Source organism: Lactuca sativa, chromosome 3 (assembly GCF_002870075.4).
Source record: "Lactuca sativa cultivar Salinas chromosome 3, Lsat_Salinas_v11, whole genome shotgun sequence".
In the NCBI taxonomy this organism is placed as follows: Eukaryota; Viridiplantae; Streptophyta; class Magnoliopsida; order Asterales; family Asteraceae; genus Lactuca; species Lactuca sativa.
In genome coordinates this window covers 55,636,835-55,656,956 of record NC_056625.2, presented here as the reverse complement: position 1 = coordinate 55,656,956, position 20,122 = coordinate 55,636,835, and the positions used below count along the sequence as shown (strand labels likewise).

At 37.8% G+C, this 20,122-nt stretch overlaps 1 protein-coding gene across 1 annotated transcript; it reads right to left on the bottom strand.

The window, feature by feature from the left end:
* Positions 1–10,320: 10,320 nt before the first annotated feature.
* Positions 10,321–12,100, bottom strand: LOC111914448 (GDSL esterase/lipase At5g55050). Its single transcript, XM_023910189.2, has 5 exons — positions 11,854–12,100; positions 11,630–11,775; positions 11,229–11,462; positions 10,829–11,078; positions 10,321–10,680 (listed from the first exon to the last, which is right to left on the bottom strand). Exons 1-5 carry the CDS (start codon positions 12,098–12,100, stop codon positions 10,460–10,462), a joined length of 1,098 nt encoding a protein of 365 aa, XP_023765957.1. The 3' UTR covers positions 10,321–10,459.
* Positions 12,101–20,122: the final 8,022 nt, after the last annotated feature.

Sequence of the window (20,122 nt, the reverse complement as noted above, 5' to 3'; positions counted from 1 at the left end):
TAAAGAGAAACATAGAACCCCAAATTATTCCCATAATAATTTGATTAGTTTGATTATTTTCTTAACTAAAATCCATTTAGTTGTAATTGATAAATCATTCCTTATGCTCAACATAATACATAAGGAGTATAAGAGTTTATAAGGTTGCCAGATATTATTTGAAACACATAAATGTTATGATTTGAAAACAGTTTTGGTTTGCTTGTATTCCCCCCCTGAAAACAGTTAAAAACAGTGAAAAAGGCGTAGGGGTATGAACTCACCAGACGAGAAGTATGACGATTTGGATGCTAAGAGTGGATCCGGGGCTTGTAAATACACGAGGTTCCTAATTATAATGTAAAGATACACATTTGTATCTAATTAGGACTTAGTTTATTTATATGATAGGGACACTTGCTTCAAGTCGCGAAAACACTCCGATACAAGTGTTTGGAGGGACCCGGGTGGCGTTTAAGGACGTGAAATGACACTAGGGACTTGGGACTTGAGTTTACTCTCCATGAGTAAACTAATATAAGAGTTTTGATCTAAAAACACCCATTCCCCATGAGTTTACGGCCGTAAACTCATGGTGGGTGTGGTTTATGGTGCTAAATGACTTCTAACACTTAGGGGATAATTTCTAGACTTGGTTTAAGGACTTGAAATGATTTTAAATCACCAAAATGATTAATTTATGGGAGTTTACGGCCTAGTATAGGCTCCTGGCCGTAAACTCCTTAATCCTCATGAAAATGGTGTTAAATGTTGCTAAAACAAATCACATGTGATTAATAGAATTATTCCAAGGCCTAACATGAGTTTTATGGGACATTTGAGGGGTGTTATGGAGTTTACGGCCTATGAGACCCCCCCTCATGGCCGTAAACTCTTCTATAGGGTGCTACAAAGTGTTTTAAGGTCTAAAACTTGCATAGAATGGCTTCTAAAATTCATCTAAGGGCCTTAGGGGTGTTTAGTTTGCATTCTAACACCAAAAATTTTGGAGTTTACGGCCCAAGAACAGGTCTTGGCCGTAAACTCTTAGAAATCCCATGAATGATGTGTTTAAGGCCCTTAAAGTATTTTTGGTTGGTCCCTTGATTTATTCCAAGGCTTTTGGTGGTGTTGGATGGCTTTCTAACACCTTAGAATTGGATTTATGCCAAGTTTTGGGGAGTTTACGGCCCAAGCACTATCCTTGGCCGTAAACTCATCTAAGTCCCCCAAAAATTATGTTTCAAGTGTCCAAATGCTATTACCAAGGTCCTATAATTCATAACTAAGCCATAGAGGTGATTTGGAAGGGTTTAAAGGCATGAAAAACCCCATTAACATGAGTTTACAGCCCAAGCTTATGCCTTGGCCGTAAACTCCTTCAAAGTCCTCAAAATCAAAGTTTTAAGTGTTCTATGTCCATATTTTGAAGTCCCTTAGCCATATCTAAAGTCCAATTGAGTCTAGGAAGGAGTTTGAGGGCTAAAAACTCTTCTAAATGGTGTTTACGGCCTAGGCAGCCTCCTGGGCCGTAAACTCACATATATTGTCCAATTTCATGATTAAGTGTCTAATTTGGAAGCCAAACATGCTATAGATTAAGGCTAGGAAGGTACCTTAAGGATTTGAAGCCTTAAATTTGAGTTTTGGACACTTAATCCTTGGATTTAGGAGAGAGGTTAGAGAGAGAGTAGAGAGAGAAGGAAAAAGCTTCAAATGAGTGCTTAAACATGTTTATATAGTTCCTAAAACTTGGACACGGAGGAATTCTACCCGATACCGGCCTTAAACGATGCTTTGGGTCGCACCCGATTGAGTTTCCGTCACCCGACGAGGATATTTCTAAAACTTATGAAATAAATGTTTTGGGCTAAATTCATGAGTTCCTAAATGATTTGGACCCTCATTGAATGAAAATAAATATATAATTTTAGTTAACTAAGCCCAAAAACGATAACGGGACATTTCGATTTCCGACGAGTTATTCGGGTAGAACGGGTTTTCGGCGATGAACAACTTCGGGTTGTTACAATACATGACGTCCTCCGCCCCCCAACGTTACCGTCGTTCCGATTTGGGGGTGTGACATCTGATTTATTGCTTTTGGAATGAAACAGTCTCTACACTGCTTTTTGATCTCGTGTAATCATATTCCGTCTGATGTTTCATCGATTGTAGTGGGGTCTGTGTGACAACCCGAAATTTCTGTTGTACGAACCGTTTAAAAATAAATCAATTCAGATTTATTTATGTTCACGTTAGTATTATTTTGGGTCTAATTAAATATGCTAAGCTCAGTGCAATCAAGGTTCGGGTCCTGGAACGAGGTTTTCAAAGTCAAAGCATAGCATCCGGGCCAAACACCCCTTCGAGAGGAGTGTACGGCCGCAAACTCGAGTTTACAGCCGTACACCCCCCACCCCACCCTTTGGCCGAAAACTCTACCTTATATATAGGGTATATGGCCTTCATTTGTCACTTTACACACTTCAAATGCTTTCTCTCTCTACCTTCATCGAGTTTCCTCCAAGATCTTCAAGTTGTAAGGGTTTTTCACCTCTAATTGTTGCTTCATTCCTCTATCTAGTGATAAAACCATGTTCCTACCTCATTAATCTCATCATTTGTCTAGATTTTCTCTCTCACCAAGAACACCAAGAGCACACACTAGTTCTTGGTGACTAAAACCTTATTCAAGCTTCCTAATAGTAAGTAACTACTCCATATGCTTGATATCTACTAGAAACCATTGATTTTCACCTAAAAATCGACCCAAAATCATGAACACAAAAGGGGTTTATGGTCGTAAACCATGTGTACGGCCATACACCCTTCATTGGTCGAGAACTCCAGTTTTGGTCAATTATTGGTCTTAAACCCTTCCTTAAGCCATGCATGGGACTTAGAACACTTCCAAGAGGCTAGAAAGGACCTAGAAATGCCACGAATCACACTTTTCCTCTAGTGATTACGGCCGAAAACTCAAGGGCCGAAAACCCATGGGCCATAAACCCATGGACCGAAAACCCTGTTGGGCCACAAACCCCTAACCGTATACTCCTTTTAGGGTCGCAAACTCCCCATCTTCAATCACATGTGATACTAACCCTTAGTTTTAAGTGTTTCCTAGTCCCTAAGGTGGTTTCCTTCCATAACAAATAGTGTTATGCCCTAACATAATACATATATGTACTTCTACATGCTAAATAGGATCCGTTTGTGCTCGAGGCTTTACTTGACACTCAGCAATTCCTAGCAACTTACACTCGAATCGCACGTCAAACGATGAGTTCATACCCCTATGTTTTTCTGATTTTTTCATGTTTTTCAGGGGGGATACAAGCAAAAGTACAAGGAAACTTGTGCTCAAATATATTATTTTGCTTAAGATAATTATATTTTCAGAATGCTTTTAACAGGGAAAACAATTTTACCAAACGATTAACAAATCAACTCGTAGAAACAGTTTCCAAAACTAGAGTAATGAACTTATGAGTCATGTAGTAAAAAGTATCTTTTTATAAAGGATTCATGTTAATCACAAAAGGGTTTTCTATGTTGTTACTTGTAAATTTGCTAGTCTAAGTTGGAGACACCTCCTTGGTAACATTCCCACCGAATTCGAGAGTGTAGTACTAGCTCTTGTAACCAGAATCTCTTGTAGGGAGAGCGTGATTGTTGTGCATAGATCTATACGGGACTGACTATCCTGCATCTTATTGCTAGCTACAGTCGGACCAACAGGTCTTTGGGTGACAAAAGTCATAAAAGATATTGGCCCCATTACATGCCATATCAAGTTATTGTATGGTTATAAAACTCACAACCTAGATAGCAGAGATTTACTTTTGTAATAATGAATCAAGTGAACTAACCTCAAAGTAATAACCGATTTGATTACTAGAGGGTATTAATAGTACCTTCAGGATTTAGTTCAATACGTTTTCTTTTATCAGTTTTATCCATATAATAAGGCTAACTTACCTCATTGGGAGTAACCAAGGTTTTTAAAAGAAAACAACGTTTATCAATATAAGTATGGTAGATACTTGTACACCTCAATTCAAAACGGATATGATAACCAACCATCAACTTTTAGGGAAAATATAGGATTTTCGTGGGTTAACTCGGCTTTTGATAAACGGATTGTTTTTACATGTAACTAACGAACTTTCATTATTGATTTCCATGATTCCTTAGTTTATACATCTGAGTCATGTATGAAGAATACCTGATAGACTGTGGAATGTATGATTTCTGCCTCATTCCCTGTTCCTTGTTTGGTTGTGGGTTTAGGGCAGATCCACGCAGTTAACTGTCTATCCGACATTGGTTTATACATAACTAGTATAAACCAAGAAATCATGGAATGAATGGGTTTTTCAAACACACTTTTCAAAAGAAAATATAAGATTTTCTTGAGGAACACTCTTCAAAAGGATCAAAGAAACATTTCCCACCAAAACCAAATGCTTATGAACTCACCAGCTTTATGTTGATATTCTTTCAAAACTGCTTGTATTCTCAGGGAATTAGTAGACAGGTACTTCCAGGCCTTTTGGAGAAGTCGGCGCGTAGAGTCACGTCTTTCTATTTTACTTTTGCTAAGAAACAAAAATTTGTACTAAGACAATGTAAATCTTATTCATATATGTATTCAATGTTCGGTTGTATTTAATATGCTTTTTATGACACAACTATTGTGATACTACGCATGGCGTCATCCACCCCCGAACGTTTCCGCCGTTTCGGTTTGGGGGTGTGACAGTCTACGTGTTATTGAGCTACATGGCTCATTTTGTGTTTGTAAAGTGTCAATTAGAATGTTGATTGGGTTCCTGCAGGTTGGTGGGATGTTGTCTATGTGCTTGTAGGCCCACTGAGGTGTGGTTTGTAGGTCTACATGCCCATGGTAGGACGATGTCAAGGATGTTGTAGAACCGCATGTTTCTCTTTCCATGGTTGAATGGTGTTACAACATATCATGAACCATCATGGATTTGACTTAGGTGAGTTGGAATCAGCAGTTATGTAGTGGAGACCCATATGTTGATCCATTAGTCGTTTGGCATAGTTGGGTGTTTTAGCAGCATTGAATTCGTACTTATGTCACAGTTATTGGCAAGTTTGGGGCTGTATTTGTAGGATTTGACTTGTTAGAAAAGTCATGATTGCTTATCGGCAGTTCCTTGTTGATTTCCTTCTTAGTGTGTCCTTGCTCATTTTTGTGAGAATGGCCCGCATGAGTTAAGTTACCCGTGACGGAATTTGTTATAGGTCTCTTGGACGGTTTTTTAAACGGTTGTGCACCTGTGTTGGCGTGGGAGTGTGGATTCTACATGAAATTTTCTGTTGGATTGACCAATGTTACGCTCATGGGAGCAGTGGATCAATGATGATTTGTATGGAATTCAAGTGTCTATCTGACACCTTTTGGACATAGTTTTCAGATTTAGGATTGGTTGGAAGTCACGGTTGGGATGTTTTGAGTATTCATTCTGCATAGTTGGGTGGTAAACGTATTAAGGGATTAGGGGTTGGAACAATGAATGGATGATTATTAGGCTTGGGTATTGTCTCTGGAGTTTAGACTAATGAGTTCTTGGTCTCATGAAGTGCAGTGATTGAGTTGGTATATTGTTGCAGTTACAAAAGTTTCCCAGTTTGAGTGGTTTTCATTATTAGTTGGGTCTTAAAAATTGGAAGAGTGAGGTAGTTGTTACAATGGTGTATTATTAAAGATGGTGTTTTGTTGGCAATAATAGAGTTTCGAGTGGGCTCTCAAACTTTCTTTGGATGCCTAGTTTTCTAAAGTAATTGGAGAGAGAGATCTTACGAATTTTTAGGTACTGAATTCAGAGACCCTAACCGAGGCGGATTTTGAGGAAAAAAACAGATTCAAGTGGGGGAGAGTTGTAACACCCGATTTCAAGTATGAATTGCACCTTTTAGTTTTTGAAATTTGTGATTGGCCATGACGTGGTGAAGTAATCACCAAGACGTGGCATTCCTGCATGAAACGCATGGTTTATGTAGAACACCACAACGTGACATGATGCTTACCACAGCATGGTGGGGGCAGATATGCAAAACCCTAGTTTCTAGGCTTAAGGCCTTATTTAAAGGATGTGATGGCTAGGGTTTCCTCGACCCTCAGCTTCCATCACCTACAAAAGTGTTATTGAGCAAACCCTAGCCCCTTTATAAGCCTTGAGCTCATTTTGATTTTTTTGGTTCACTTTAAAGAAAAAAGAATAAGGCTTTGGTGCAAGGATCAAGCAACCAACTCCTAACCATTCTTGGAATCACTCTCTGGACCATTTGTAAGACTTCAAGCTTCCACCTTTTTGGTTCTCTCTTCATAGATCTAGGTTTTATAGCAATTTTGGCCCATATTTGAGAATGGATTGGTTAGATGAGATATAGTTTGCAACCTTATGGCTCACATTGGTCCCTTAGTCACTATATCTTTTGGATCTAGAAGATAAATGAGTTTTGAGAACCATGCATGAGTTTTAGGACATTTTCCTCGTCTTTTGACCTAGTCGAGTGAAGGAAATGCATAGGTAATGCATGTCCATAAAGTTTTGATTTTTATAGACCATTAGGGTCTTAAGAAGCTTACTGGAAAGTAAGAACAAGGGACTTAACGGATTAAGGACTGATTCCATTAAGCTTTCCAAGTGTAGTAGCCACAACGTGGCGATGGAGGACTTCACAACTATTTTTCCTGGACGCTGCCATGACATGGTGGCATACCTGCCACAACGTGGTAGCGGTTTCTGATTGCGACTGAGTTGGATAGCCATGAGGTGGCCATGGGTTGGCCATGATGCGGAGGTCAACTGGTGTTGACTTTAACTATTGACTTTTTGACTTGGCTAACTTCTGGTCAAATTGCTAGTTGTGGAATGTAGACTAAGGTTTGACCTTGGATATTTCGATAGGTGAATTGTAGCACCGGTCTCTCAAATTTTTGAGTTGTAGTTGTTTGACTGCATGTGTGAAGTGAGTCTTCTCATTGTCTTATGTATGATTCTTGTTGTCTTTATAATACTTGCATAGAAGACGAGGAGTCTTATTTCACATTATCTGTTTTATGATTTTACTTTGATGTTTGAGAATACTTTATACTCTGATTATCTTTTGGACAAATGAATGAATGGTTTTAGTTGTTTGAGAAATGAAATTTTTACTTAATATTTTTAGGACGTTACAATATTAAGAATTATATTCTAGATTGAATGCTCATTGTAGAGTAATGTATTTCTGAACATTTGAATCTTTTGGTTATATATATATATATATATATATATATATATATATATATATATATATATATATATATATATATATATTGGAAATTGTCAGAAAAGTCCCAATATTTTCAGGAAAATTACATTTTAGTCCCAAGATTTTGTTTTTGAACATAAAAGTCCTGATTGTTTGTAAAAACACAATAATATGTCATTTCCTATTAAAAGAAAAAAATGACTTTTTTGTAAACTTGAGCCAAAATGAAATAATCGGGACTTGTATGTTCAAAAAAAAATCTTGGGACTAAAGTGTAACATTCCTGAAAATATTGGGATTTTTCTGACAATTTCCCTATATATATATATATATATATATATATATATATATATATATATATATATATATATATATATATACACACACAGTGGATCACGACGATATATGCTTCCAATTAATGTTCAAAAGCTTGTTAATATGTAAAATCTGAGTATATTTCTTAGATATGCATGTTATATGTTGTGTTTTTATCAACAAAATATAAAGAACTAGTTTTGAGTATATGCTTAATTTGTTGTTTTGTGGTGATACACAATGTTTCCTATTCACATCCGTTTGATGATTTGGGATAAGGAAAATGGGAAAAGTTTTGTTCACATGACGGTCCAAGTTAGTTCGTCTCCAACCTCGTGAGAATTAGTTGTGTTAGTTTAATATGTAACTTTAACTAATAAGGGTAGTTTTGTCTTTTTCTGGCGGAATTGTATGTTGCTATAGATAAGAGTGAGTTCCTAATTTGGGAATAACTCTCACCACGATGAATAATATTTGGCATTCCATTCTTCCTATTTTCTTCTCATATTCTAAAATATTCATAACAAGTTGAAACAACTTAGACCCATTAATGAAATTTTGTCTAAAGTCTGACTGTTCTGGGCATTTTCATCTTGGCCTCATAAGAATCAGTTGAAATGACTTGGAGCCCTTGACGGGTATATATAAACCCTTTTTGTTCTATTAAAGGGTTTAATTAGTTTCCTTTTTCCTTATGTTAGATTCCAAGTGATATTAATTTTATGCTTTTTGGATCACTTTTCTATACATTGGTAAGTGTTTGTTAGTGCAATTTACAATATATTATCTCTCATTTTGTTGATTGTTAACTTATTGTTTGTTAGACATTGCTATCTTTGTATCTCCAAATCTTGTTTGTTTTGTTTGGTTGTTGGGTTAACCCTCCTTTTAGGGACCAAGGGTTTTAGGTATTACCGATTTCGAGTGATGACTTCTCATTAATCAAAATTGTTGGTAGTTTACTCTATCTTTTTAAATACATTTTCCCCAACATAATTTGTGTTGATTAATTGTTTTCTACTTGACCTTCTTGTTATAAGAACCAAAATCAGATATCAACTCTTTCATTAATATGTATATTAGCCTTGAGAAGATAAATCATACATTCCCAAAATATCATGTAAGAGGTTGTTTGGTAGCATCTGGAAGATTCATATCTGAATGATATAGAAGTCTGGATAATGCAGAGGCTCTTTATGAACCTGTATCTTAACTATAAACTGATGTTTGGTTAGGCATCTGAACGGCTGCCTCTTAACAAGAAAAATGATCATTTTAACCCTATAAACTATTTTTTGCATACAAAATAAACTCCATACAGCATTCAAATTAGATATCATACAACATCCAAATATGTCATATATAGATCCTTAGATCATAGTATAATAGATTTTATAAAAATATCTTGCAATAAATCGGTTGAAACAAATTTGATTGTCGGGTTTCGATTGAAACAAGTTGATTGCAATTCTAAGATAACTCATCACGATCTTTGTTGCTATTGTTTACTTCCAGTGGCATAGCTCCCTACAAAAGTTGAGAATCAAAAGTAATAAAAAAAAGGTGTTGTTAGAAGAAAAGCGAACATATATTTTCAGATTGTGAACCAAACACAAGTAAGAAACCAAACCTAAAGATTACAAGTATACAAATCACATATGAATCCAGTTGATTCAACAAGTAAAAGACAATAAACTCATTAAATAGGAAATGGTTCACAATGTGATTATGGGTAAAAGTCATCCGTAATTAACTTCAATAATCAAATCTTTAACATACATTTGACAATAAACTCTTAAATTTGAAGGAGAGATATGGATCCAAGCATCGATCCATGTATACCTATTAACTTATTCGATCAATTCATTGTTATTTGATGAACATCAAACCAATTTCATACAATATTGAGCAGCATAAAAAATGATTTCACAATAATGGATTTCACAAAAATTGATCAACTAAACACAAGAAAAATCGATTTTAAAAAATTGATCAGCCAAACACAAGAACAGGTTTTAGGGATTGAGAAAATCGATTTCACAAAAATGATCATCTAAACACAAGAACACTAGAAAAATCGACCAGAAGGATGCCTAAAAAACGACCATAACAAGACAGATTAGAAAACTTACCAGCGAAGGGGGAGGCAGTGAAGGCGGAGGTGGAGCGGGGCTGCCGGAGGTCTGATGGCAAGGTGAGAATTGGCTGGAAAAAAGAGAGAATGTTGCACGATGGGAGAACAAGGGGAAGAAAAAAAAAGAGGCGGACGTTTTTTAGGGCTAAGGGTATTATTTGGAAATTTTTTCATCCACACTTCTCAACAACTCTGACCGATCAAGACCCATTTCTTTTATATCTGACCGATTAAGAGGTTAAAAAAACTCCAACCAAACGCTCTGAATCTAAATGATTCAGGGCCAACCTCTTTATGGGATCATTAAGAGGCTAAACAAACAACCCCTAAATTGTTTCAACTTGTTATGAATATTTTAGAATATGAGAAGAGAATAGGAAGAATGGAATGCCAAATCTTATTCATCGTAGTGAGAGTTATTCCCAAATTAGGAACTCACTCTTATCTATAGCAACATACAATTCCACCAGAAAAAGACAAAACTACCCTTATTAGTAAAGCCACATATTAAACTAACACAACTAATTCTCACGAGGTTAGAGACGAACTAACTTGGACCGTCATGTGAACAAAGCTTCTCCCATTTTCCTTTTCCCAAATCATCAAACGGATTTGAACAGGAAACATTGTGTATCACCACAAAACAACAAATTAAGCATATACTCAAAACTAGTTCTTTATATTTTGTTGACAAAAACACAACATATAACATGCATATCTAAGAAATATACTTAGATTTTACATATTAACAAGCTTTTGAACATTAATTGGATGCATATATCGTCGTGATCCACTGTATAGAAGATCAACAAACATATGAGACACCATTTCTGTGGGATGGACAAGGTCCCAGAAAAGATGGTCGCTTCTATTGGTGCAATAGGTAGAAACCGGGATGCAAGGGATGTTGGCTTTCAAGTTGCCAAGTCCACAACATGCTTCTTTTGTCTCCTTAATACCTACAATAAAGTCATAATCATTAATTACTGTGAGCTTCTTTAACATTTCATAAGATCCAATAATCCAAATGAAACTTTTGTACTCCTCTCGCAAGATAGTTATTGTTGGATTGTACTTGATTAAATATGGGTATCTAGTAGAAAGTACCGTAATTTTGAGGATCTTGGATGAGGTCACTCATGACACCGAATATGTCAAAGTACGAATAGTTGATATCCGATGATTCTAACTTCAACTCCTTTAGCATAATCTGTAGACCCTTGTTGTATTCCATCGACCAATTATTTGTTTTCTCCATGCATCCGTTGGTTGTGTTTTTCAACCTCTGAACCGGGCAACACCCAATCGCTCCAACTCCAGTTACCACAAATTTACGTGCACCCAGCTCATATAGCCTCTGCAATAATATCAAACCAAGTAATATATATATACACACACATAATTCAAAAAGGCCAATCTTTTCTAAAAGATTCCTTTCTTTCATTGTATGTGAATTTTTAAATAATCAACTATGGTTTTAGATAAATTACCCAAAGGGTTTAGTTACCTTCATAAGTTGTTTGAGGGTAGAGGTCATGAGATCGACATATTGTTGTGGTGTGTATTGGCTTGGGAGTTCGGAGTTTTTGTGATAATAGGCAAAGATATCATTGCTTCCAATCACAATTAAAAATAGACACTTGGCTATGTGGGTCCGGGCACCATCTGGGCCCAGTAGTTGAACCAGTTGGTCATGAACTTCGGAGTAGTATCCTACTTGCTTTGCCAATGTAATTGATTGCTGCATACATTTATAGCTTAATAATTACTGGAATAAATGAGTAGGTAGTAGGTAGAAAAATGTTTTGTCTGTATCATTTATGCTATATATGTTTACTTTTTTCTTGAGAAATTTTTAAAAAGATTCTGGAACCCGCAATCAGTATTTCGAGATTTATATATTCTTACAAAAAAAAATTTGGTTCCATTCAGGATCCCGGCACCACCAGAAGCAAAACTAACTCCGGTAACAGTCACATTGGTGCTGGCCAACTTTTTCCCGTCCGTCGCCAATGATAGATACGGTGGCGCCGTTGGTAATCCCACCTTTTCAGCTGCCAAATCGCACAAAACGTATTAATTAAAAGTTATAATAATTAATCCGCTATTTCATTTATTCTTTTTGTTGTTACCCAGAAAGTCAGCTGCATTTTTTCCGTTACTGAAACGGCCGGTGGGTTTTCCAGTTGGAAAATCCAAGCCGTTGTGAGGAAAATTAGCTTTAAGAATGGAAAGAGGGAGGTGATTGTTGTTTCCGACGTCAACCAATGAGTCTCCTAGAATGTAAATCCCCGGAACTGAGTCACACCGGCCACCGGACCCGAAAAGTAAAGCACTGAAAAAGAAATATATAATGCATTCATTAATCGGAGTAGCCATTGGTAGTGTGTGTCGGTGGATGATCTGGTTGGTGAGGGTTGAACATAGTTTAATATAATGGTATTAATTATACATGTTAACAGGGGAGGGGAAGAAGAAAACCAAAACAAGAGTGAAGGATGAAAAAATTCCAATTGTTTACGGGTCATATAGTTGGATCCTAACTTATATAATCAACTATTATCTAATTTATATCTAAAAAAACTACAAAACCCATATCTATAAGATTGTATTCTATTAAAATATTAGGTACAAGACCTATATATTATATGGATTTATTTAAAAAAAAATATGAAATTTTAACAATTTAAGAAGTTTAAATTTATAAGAAAAATGAGCAAAATTTAAAATTTTAAAATTAGTGAAGCTTTAATACATTAAATATATCACATATTACATATATAATACCTTAAATATTAAATGTGGAAATTTAATTTACTAAAATTAAATTACAATAAAATAACAAGTAAAATTTACAAAATAATTAAAAATTTTAAAATTATCATATGTACAAATGAAGGATAAAAAGACATGTGACAAAAAATATTTTAATTTATAACATGATAAATTAATTTGCATTAAAGAATGTCAGGTTACCATAACTCATATGGCGTACATATAAGTCAACCCTCATACTTGATATTAAATGAAATTATTGTTGTAATATTACGTCTCTCCTAGCTATATTAAAATTTGATTTTTTTTTCATATGTCTCATTATGATTATTTTCATAGCATGTGGTTATTTTTAATTATTATTTCCTTTTTATTTGCATTTTACTTTTTTTATTTTTTTTTTATCGCATATATGTAATAGATGTCTTTCAATTTCAAAAATTTAGTAATTGACTCATTTCCTTTTAAATTTAGTATTTTATGTATTTTCCTTATAAATTTAAAATTTTCAAAATTAAATTTATGATTCTGAACAATTCTTTCAAATATGTCGATAATTTGTTTATTTGTATAAATATAAATACTTGCTTATTCATCATTTTCATCATATTTATTTTAAATTTTCACTTTAAATATGATCTTTATTTATTATCATAAATTTAATATTCTACATATATAAGTATTTTCCATTCACTATCATATTTAATACTTTACACATAAAAGTATTAGTATTATATGACATTTTAAATTCTAAAAATTATAAAAAACCACTAAATGGCATGTGGATTTAAATTTATTCAAAAAAAAACCATAAAATTACATGTAGCAAACTATTGAGAATTTGACAAGTAACATCAAATGATTTTTATTTATTAGGATAAGATTTAAGATTTATATATAAGTATTTTCCACTTATCATATATATAAATATTAGTATTATATGATATTTTAATTTATGTAAATTACAAAAAAAAAAAAAAAAAAAAAAAAAAAAAAATCATAAATTACATGTGACAAAATTAATAAGAATTTGATAAGTGTAAACAAATGATATTTATTTATTAAGATAACCAGTTTATAACTCATGTGGACCATGATTACAAAATTAATTAAACTTTCCTATTAAAAACGTAAAATAATTTAGTGGCTTAGTGGTTAACGAACATTTAAAAATAAATGCATCCGTGACGAATTAATTTTGATTTTTAAAAATGAAATCTATTAAACCATTTATCAACATTAAATTCTAAAAATAAAAAAATAACTAAATAAATAAATAAAAAAACACACGATTTGTTATTAAGTTAAAAAGGTTATACACCCTAAATTTTACAAGACTATTTGATTCCTTGTTAAGTTAAATCGATTTGAAATAACCCTGCACCTTTCAAAGGTATCAAAGTGCCTCAGCTAGCATCTTTTGAAGGTATCAAAGTGCCAGGAATAGGAATAACCCTGCACCTCCACCGCCTCCACCGCCTCCGGTCATCGATACTGCAGCCCTAAATGCTGCCGTAGCTGCAGCAGTGGCAACTGCCATGGCTCAGTATCACTCATCCGACGCCAGCAGAGGTGGAAACCCTGTTGAATCTATTCCGATCGAAATCCCTGTGCGCTCGAGAGAGTGCTCCTACAAGGATTTCACAAACTGCAAGCCGAAGCCTTTCTATGGCACCGGCAGAGTCATTGCCCTCTCGCAATGGTTCGAGAAGACTGAATCAGTCTTCGAAATCTGTTCATGCCCTGCTGCGTGCAAAGTTAAATATGCCGCATGCACCTTTGAGGGAAAAGCCCTAACGTGGTGGAACGGCCACGTTAAAGCCCTAACACTTGTCGTGGCTAACGACATGGGGCTGGGAAACGATGAAGGACCTCATGACTGAGGAATACTGCCCGAGGGGCGAAGTCCAGAAGTTGGAACATGAACTCTGGAACCTGACCATGAAGGGCACCAATGTGATCGCTTACACTGCCCGATTTAGCGAACTGGTGGCCCTCTGCCCCAATATGGTTCCCACTGAGGGGAAAAAGATCGAACGGTACATATGGGGGCTAGTGCCTCCGTATCAGGGGAATGTCTTAGCATCAAACCCCGCTACCTTCGACAGTGCCAAGCGTTTGGCACAAAGACTCATTGACCATGGAGTCAAAACCCCTGCAACCACAACCACCCTAGCCATCCCAAAACCCTCCAAACCCGCTGACACTAAGCGGAAATTCTGGGGTGAAAAGAAGAAGCAACAGGCTGCCAAAAAGCAGCAAATTGTGGCAATGCATGCCGCAATAACCCCTGCTGCTGTTACTACTGCTCCAGTGATTCGGTATGTTGGAAGTTTGCCCAAGTGCAACAAATGCAACTTCCACCACAACGGCGCCTGCCGTGAAATGCAGTGTTCTAACTGCAACAGAAAAGGACACACCGTCCGTTTCTGTAAGTTCCCGGCACAACCGATCTCCCAAGTCCCTGGCTCTGGCGCGAGCCCAACTTGCTATGGATGTGGCGAAGCAGGCCACTATAAGAGGGACTGCCCCAAAGCAAAGAATGCTGGTGGAGCAGGAAGGGTACTAGCTATAGGTCACGGGGAAGCAGTTGCTGACCCGACCATGGTGACTGGTAAGTTCCTCCTTGATAACTCCTATGCATGCATTCTGTTCGATAGTGGAGCGGAGCGAAGCTTCGTAAACCACAAATTTGCTCGCATGCTTAAGCAACAACCACACGCACTTAATGAACAATTCACAATAGAAATGGCCAATGGGAAAACTGAAAGTACAAATAGCATATACTTAGGTTGTACCCTAACTTTAGATAACCATTCATTCCCAATCGACCTTATGTCGGTCTCAATAAAAAGCTTCGACGTTATTATCAGCATGGATTGGTTAAGTCTTCATCGCGCCGACATCATGTGCTACGAGAAAGCAGTCCGACTAAACCTCCCGTCTAACGAAACTCTTATAGTCTACGGCGACAAACCAGGTGCGAGTCTTCGCATTATATCTAGTATTCAAGCACAGAAATATCTGCGCAAAGAATACCACGCATTCCTTGCTCACGTCGTCGACACCAACCTAGAAACGAAAGAACTAAAGAACATCTCAGTAGTGAGCGACTTCCCCGACATTTTCCCAGAAGAACTACCCGGGTTACCTCCGCAACGACAGGTCGAGTTCAGAATCGACTTACTCCCAGGAGCTACCCCAGTAGCCAAGTCGCCCTACCGCTTAGCACCAGCTGAGATGCAGGAACTCTCTGGTCAACTTAACGAACTGCTCAGCAAGGGCTTTATAAGACCAAGTTTCTCACCTTGGGGAGCACCGGTCTTGTTCGTTAAGAAGAAAGACAGATCATTCCGTATGTGTATCGACTACAGAGAACTCAACAAACTGACGGTCAAGAATCGTTATCCTCTGCCACGCATAGATGATCTATTCGACCAACTGCAAGGGGCGAACTATTTTTCCAAGATTGATCTGAGATCCGGATATCACCAGTTACGAGTGCTAGAAGAGGATGTGCCGAAGACAGCCTTCCGAACTCGTTACAGACACTACGAGTTCGTAGTGATGTCATTCGGATTGACCAATGCGCCCGCAGTCTTCATGGATCTGATGAATAGAGTATGCCGACCTTACTTGGATCAGTTCGTCATCGTTTTCATTGACGACATCCTGATCTACTCCCGAAGTAAGAAAGAGCATGGCGATCATCTGCGGCAAGTTCTAGAGACCTTAAGAAAGGAGAAACTTTATGCGAAATTCTCGAAATGTGAATTTTGGATCCGAAGAGTCGAATTCTTAGGACACGTGGTAAGCGAATAGGGAATCCAAGTGGACCCATCCAAAATTAAAGCCATTGAGAACTGGTCAGCACCCAAGACGCCTACTGAAATTCGTCAATTTCTAGGTCTCGTTGGCTACTACCGTAGGTTCATTCAGAACTTCTCTCGAATAGCGAAACCTCTTACGACCCTGACCCAGAAAGGCGTGGCCTTTGACTGGGAAGAGAAACAAGAGAGAGCGTTCCAAACGTTCAAACGAGCCTTGTGCACCGCGCCAATACTATCCCTTCCCGAAGGGATAGAAGACTTCGTAGTCTATTGCGATACATCAAATCAAGGACTCGGATGTGTTCTGATGCAGCGAGGTAAGATCATCGCCTACGCCTCGAGACAGTTGAAGACACACGCGGTTAACTACACGACCCATGATCTTGAACTAGGAGCAGTAGTGTTTGCTCTGAAGATCTGGAGACATTACTTGTATGGAACGAAGAGCACTATCTTTACCGACCACAAGAGTTTACAACATATTTTCGATCAGAAGGAGCTCAACATGAGACAACGACGGTGGATCGAGCTACTCAGCGATTACGAATGCGATATTCGTTATCATCCGGGTAAAGCCAACGTGGTAGCATACGCCCTAAGTTGGAAGGAATATTCTGGTCGCAAAGTCAAGTCATTATCAATAACCATCCATTCACACTTGTCTAAGCAAATTCAGGCGCCTCAACTTGAGGCCATGAAACCTGAAAATGTGACGAGTGAATCCCTTAGGGGAATGGACAAGAATTTAGAAGCCAAGGGTGACGGAGCTTTATATTTCATGAACCGGATCTGGACCCCGAAACACAGTGGTTTCCGAGACTTGGTCATGACCAAGGCGCACAACACTCGGTATTCTGTCCACCCAGGTTCAGATAAGATGTATATGGATCTTAAAAAGCTATACTGGTGGCCTAATATGAAAGCAGAGATTGCTACCTTCGTAAGTAAATGCATTACTTGCGCAAAGGTTAAGGTCGAGTACCAGAAGCCCTCTGGTTTACTGCAACAACCAGAGATTCCAGAATGGAAGTGGGAGCGGATCACTATGGATTTCATAACCAAGTTGCCCAAGACAACGGGTGGACTTGACACCATATGGGTCATCGTTGACAGATTGACCAAGTTTGCACACTTCCTGCCTATCAAAGAAACCGACAAGATGGAGAAACTTACGAGAACATACATTAGGGAAATCGTACGACTACATGGTGTACCTATGTCCATTATCTCCGATAGAGATAGTAGGTTCACCTCAAGATTTTGGTAATCACTACAACATTCCCTAGGAACAAGGTTGGACATGAGCACAGCCTACCATCCACAGACCGACGGACAGAGTGAGCGGACCATCCAAACACTGGAAGATATGTTGCGAGCCTGTGTGATTGATTTTGGGAAAGCATGGGATACTCATTTACCCCTTGTCGAATTTTCCTATAATAATAGTTATCACACGAGCATCAAGGCTGCTCCATTCGAAGCTCTCTACGGCCGAAAGTGCAGATCCCCTCTGTGCTGGGCTGAGGTGGGTGATACCCAATTAGCCAGGGGCAAGCTTCCGACAGTACTCTCACCGGTCCGGAAATCATTCGGGAAACGACAGAGAAAATCGTTCAGATCCGTGAACGATTGAAAGCCTCTAGAGACCGACAGAAGAGCTACGCTGATAAACGAAGAAAACCTTTGGAATTTCAGGTGGGAGATCGAGTCCTTCTCAAAGTCTCACCCTGGAAAGGCTTGATACGCTTCGGCAAGCGTGGGAAGATTAATCCGAGGTACATAGGGCCTTTCGAGATTCTTTCCAGAGTCGGCCCCATAGCTTACAAACTCAACCTACCTGACACACTTCGTAACGTACATTCTACATTCCACGTATCTAACTTGAAAAAGTGTCTATCCGACGAGACTCTTGTAATTCCACTCGACGGGATCGAGATCAACGAGAGTCTCAACTTCGTGGAAGAACCTGTAGAGATCATGGACCGTGAGGTCAAGCAGACGAAACAAAGCTGTATCCCTATCGTGAAGGTTCGCTGGAACGCCAAGTGAGGACCGGAATTCACTTGGGAACGCGAGGATCAGATGAGGCTGAAATACCCTCATCTTTTCGCTTAATTGTTGTAACTTCATATTTGCTTAAATTCTAATTTCGGGACGAAATTCCTTCTAACGGGGGGATGATGTGACAACCCAAAATTTCCATTTGTACGAACATTATCTATTCAATAGAAGCTAGTCCAGTTTCAGTGATTTCATACTTTCCGAGCAAGTTTGTGTACATTAGGGTTTACGTTTAAGAAGATATCAGGAGAGTGGATGCTCCTGGTTTTGTGAAATTTGAGCATTCCAAGTTTCATAATGTTACAGTCCAATATCCAGAATAAAAATATTTTCTGCCAAAATATTTCAGGACTATAAATAGATTTCTGAATTAAATTAATTCATTATTCACAATTCCAAATAGAGAAAAGCCACTTTCTCTCTCACGGATCTTCGGGTTTTCATCCCAGATTGTGAGTCTGTTTTCCTAGATGTGTTTGATTACTTGTTTTATGCTTTGTAACATAGATTACATGTCTAAAACACAAGATCCAGGAGTTTACCGCCCAAGAACGTTCTTGGGGAGTAAACTCCAAAATGGAACTTTAAGGCTACCTAGTCCCATTTCCTTGATAGACAACTAGTTAGGGACTTAATGTATGATCATTAGAGGCTTGAAATCATTTAAGAACCACAAAGTTATAGGAGTTTACAGCCAAGGATATTTCTTGGGCTGTAAACCCCTTTTTAAGGGCTATAAGTGCCCTAAACCACCCCTAAAGCTTAAGGACAATTGCCCTCTAATGCTTGTAGCTAATTTGGACACCAAAACACTTCAATATCATTAAGTTTTAGGAGTTTACGGCCAAGATATGCTCTTGGGCCGTAAACCCCTTTTACAAAGGCTAAGTGTACCCTAAACACCCCTAAGGCCTTAAGACTATTACCCTTGAATACATAGGACTTGAATGGGGAGTAAAAGACATCAAAACCATCCCTTAAAGGGAGTTTACGGCCAAGGAACATCACTTGGGCCGTAAACTCCAAGTAAAGGCACAAATGTGTGCCTAATGTCCCCTTTAGCCTTAGATAAAAACATAGAAGCTATCCTACATGTGCAAGTGCCTCAAATGAATTAAAACCAACACCCCATAGGAGTTTACGGCCGTAAACTCTAGGGGATATGGTCATTAGGCCGCAAACTCCTCTATGGAGCATTCTAGGGCCCTAAACTACTTCAAGGATTATTCCAACCAAGGCTAGGCTTATTCTAGGATCAAGATAGCACCTTAAAACACCCAAAACCACCAAGTGAGGAGTTCACGGCCATAAACTCATGAGTTTACGGCCGTAAACTCCAAAGGTGGGGTTTGTTGGGTGGTGAACTCTTATACAAGGTCATTTGGTGCTTCAAACCCTTTGTCTTGTCCCGTATCGACTTAGATGCAACCCTTAGGACCTATAACATTTATGCAAAGTGTTTTCATGTTCCTAAGTGTCCCAACTTATTTTATTAAGTTATTATTTGGCTAATTAGTTATATATATATATATATATGCTTATTATATGATAACTAGGCTCGTGCGTGTAAACAAGTCTCCGTTTGCCACCTAGCACGGTATCCGACACTACAATTCAATCAACTCACCTCAAGTGAGTTCATACCCCTTTAATCAACCTTTGAAATGATTTTAAATGTTTTAAATACTTTATGGGGGGGGGGGAATACAAGTCAAACACTTATAGTTATTGCTTC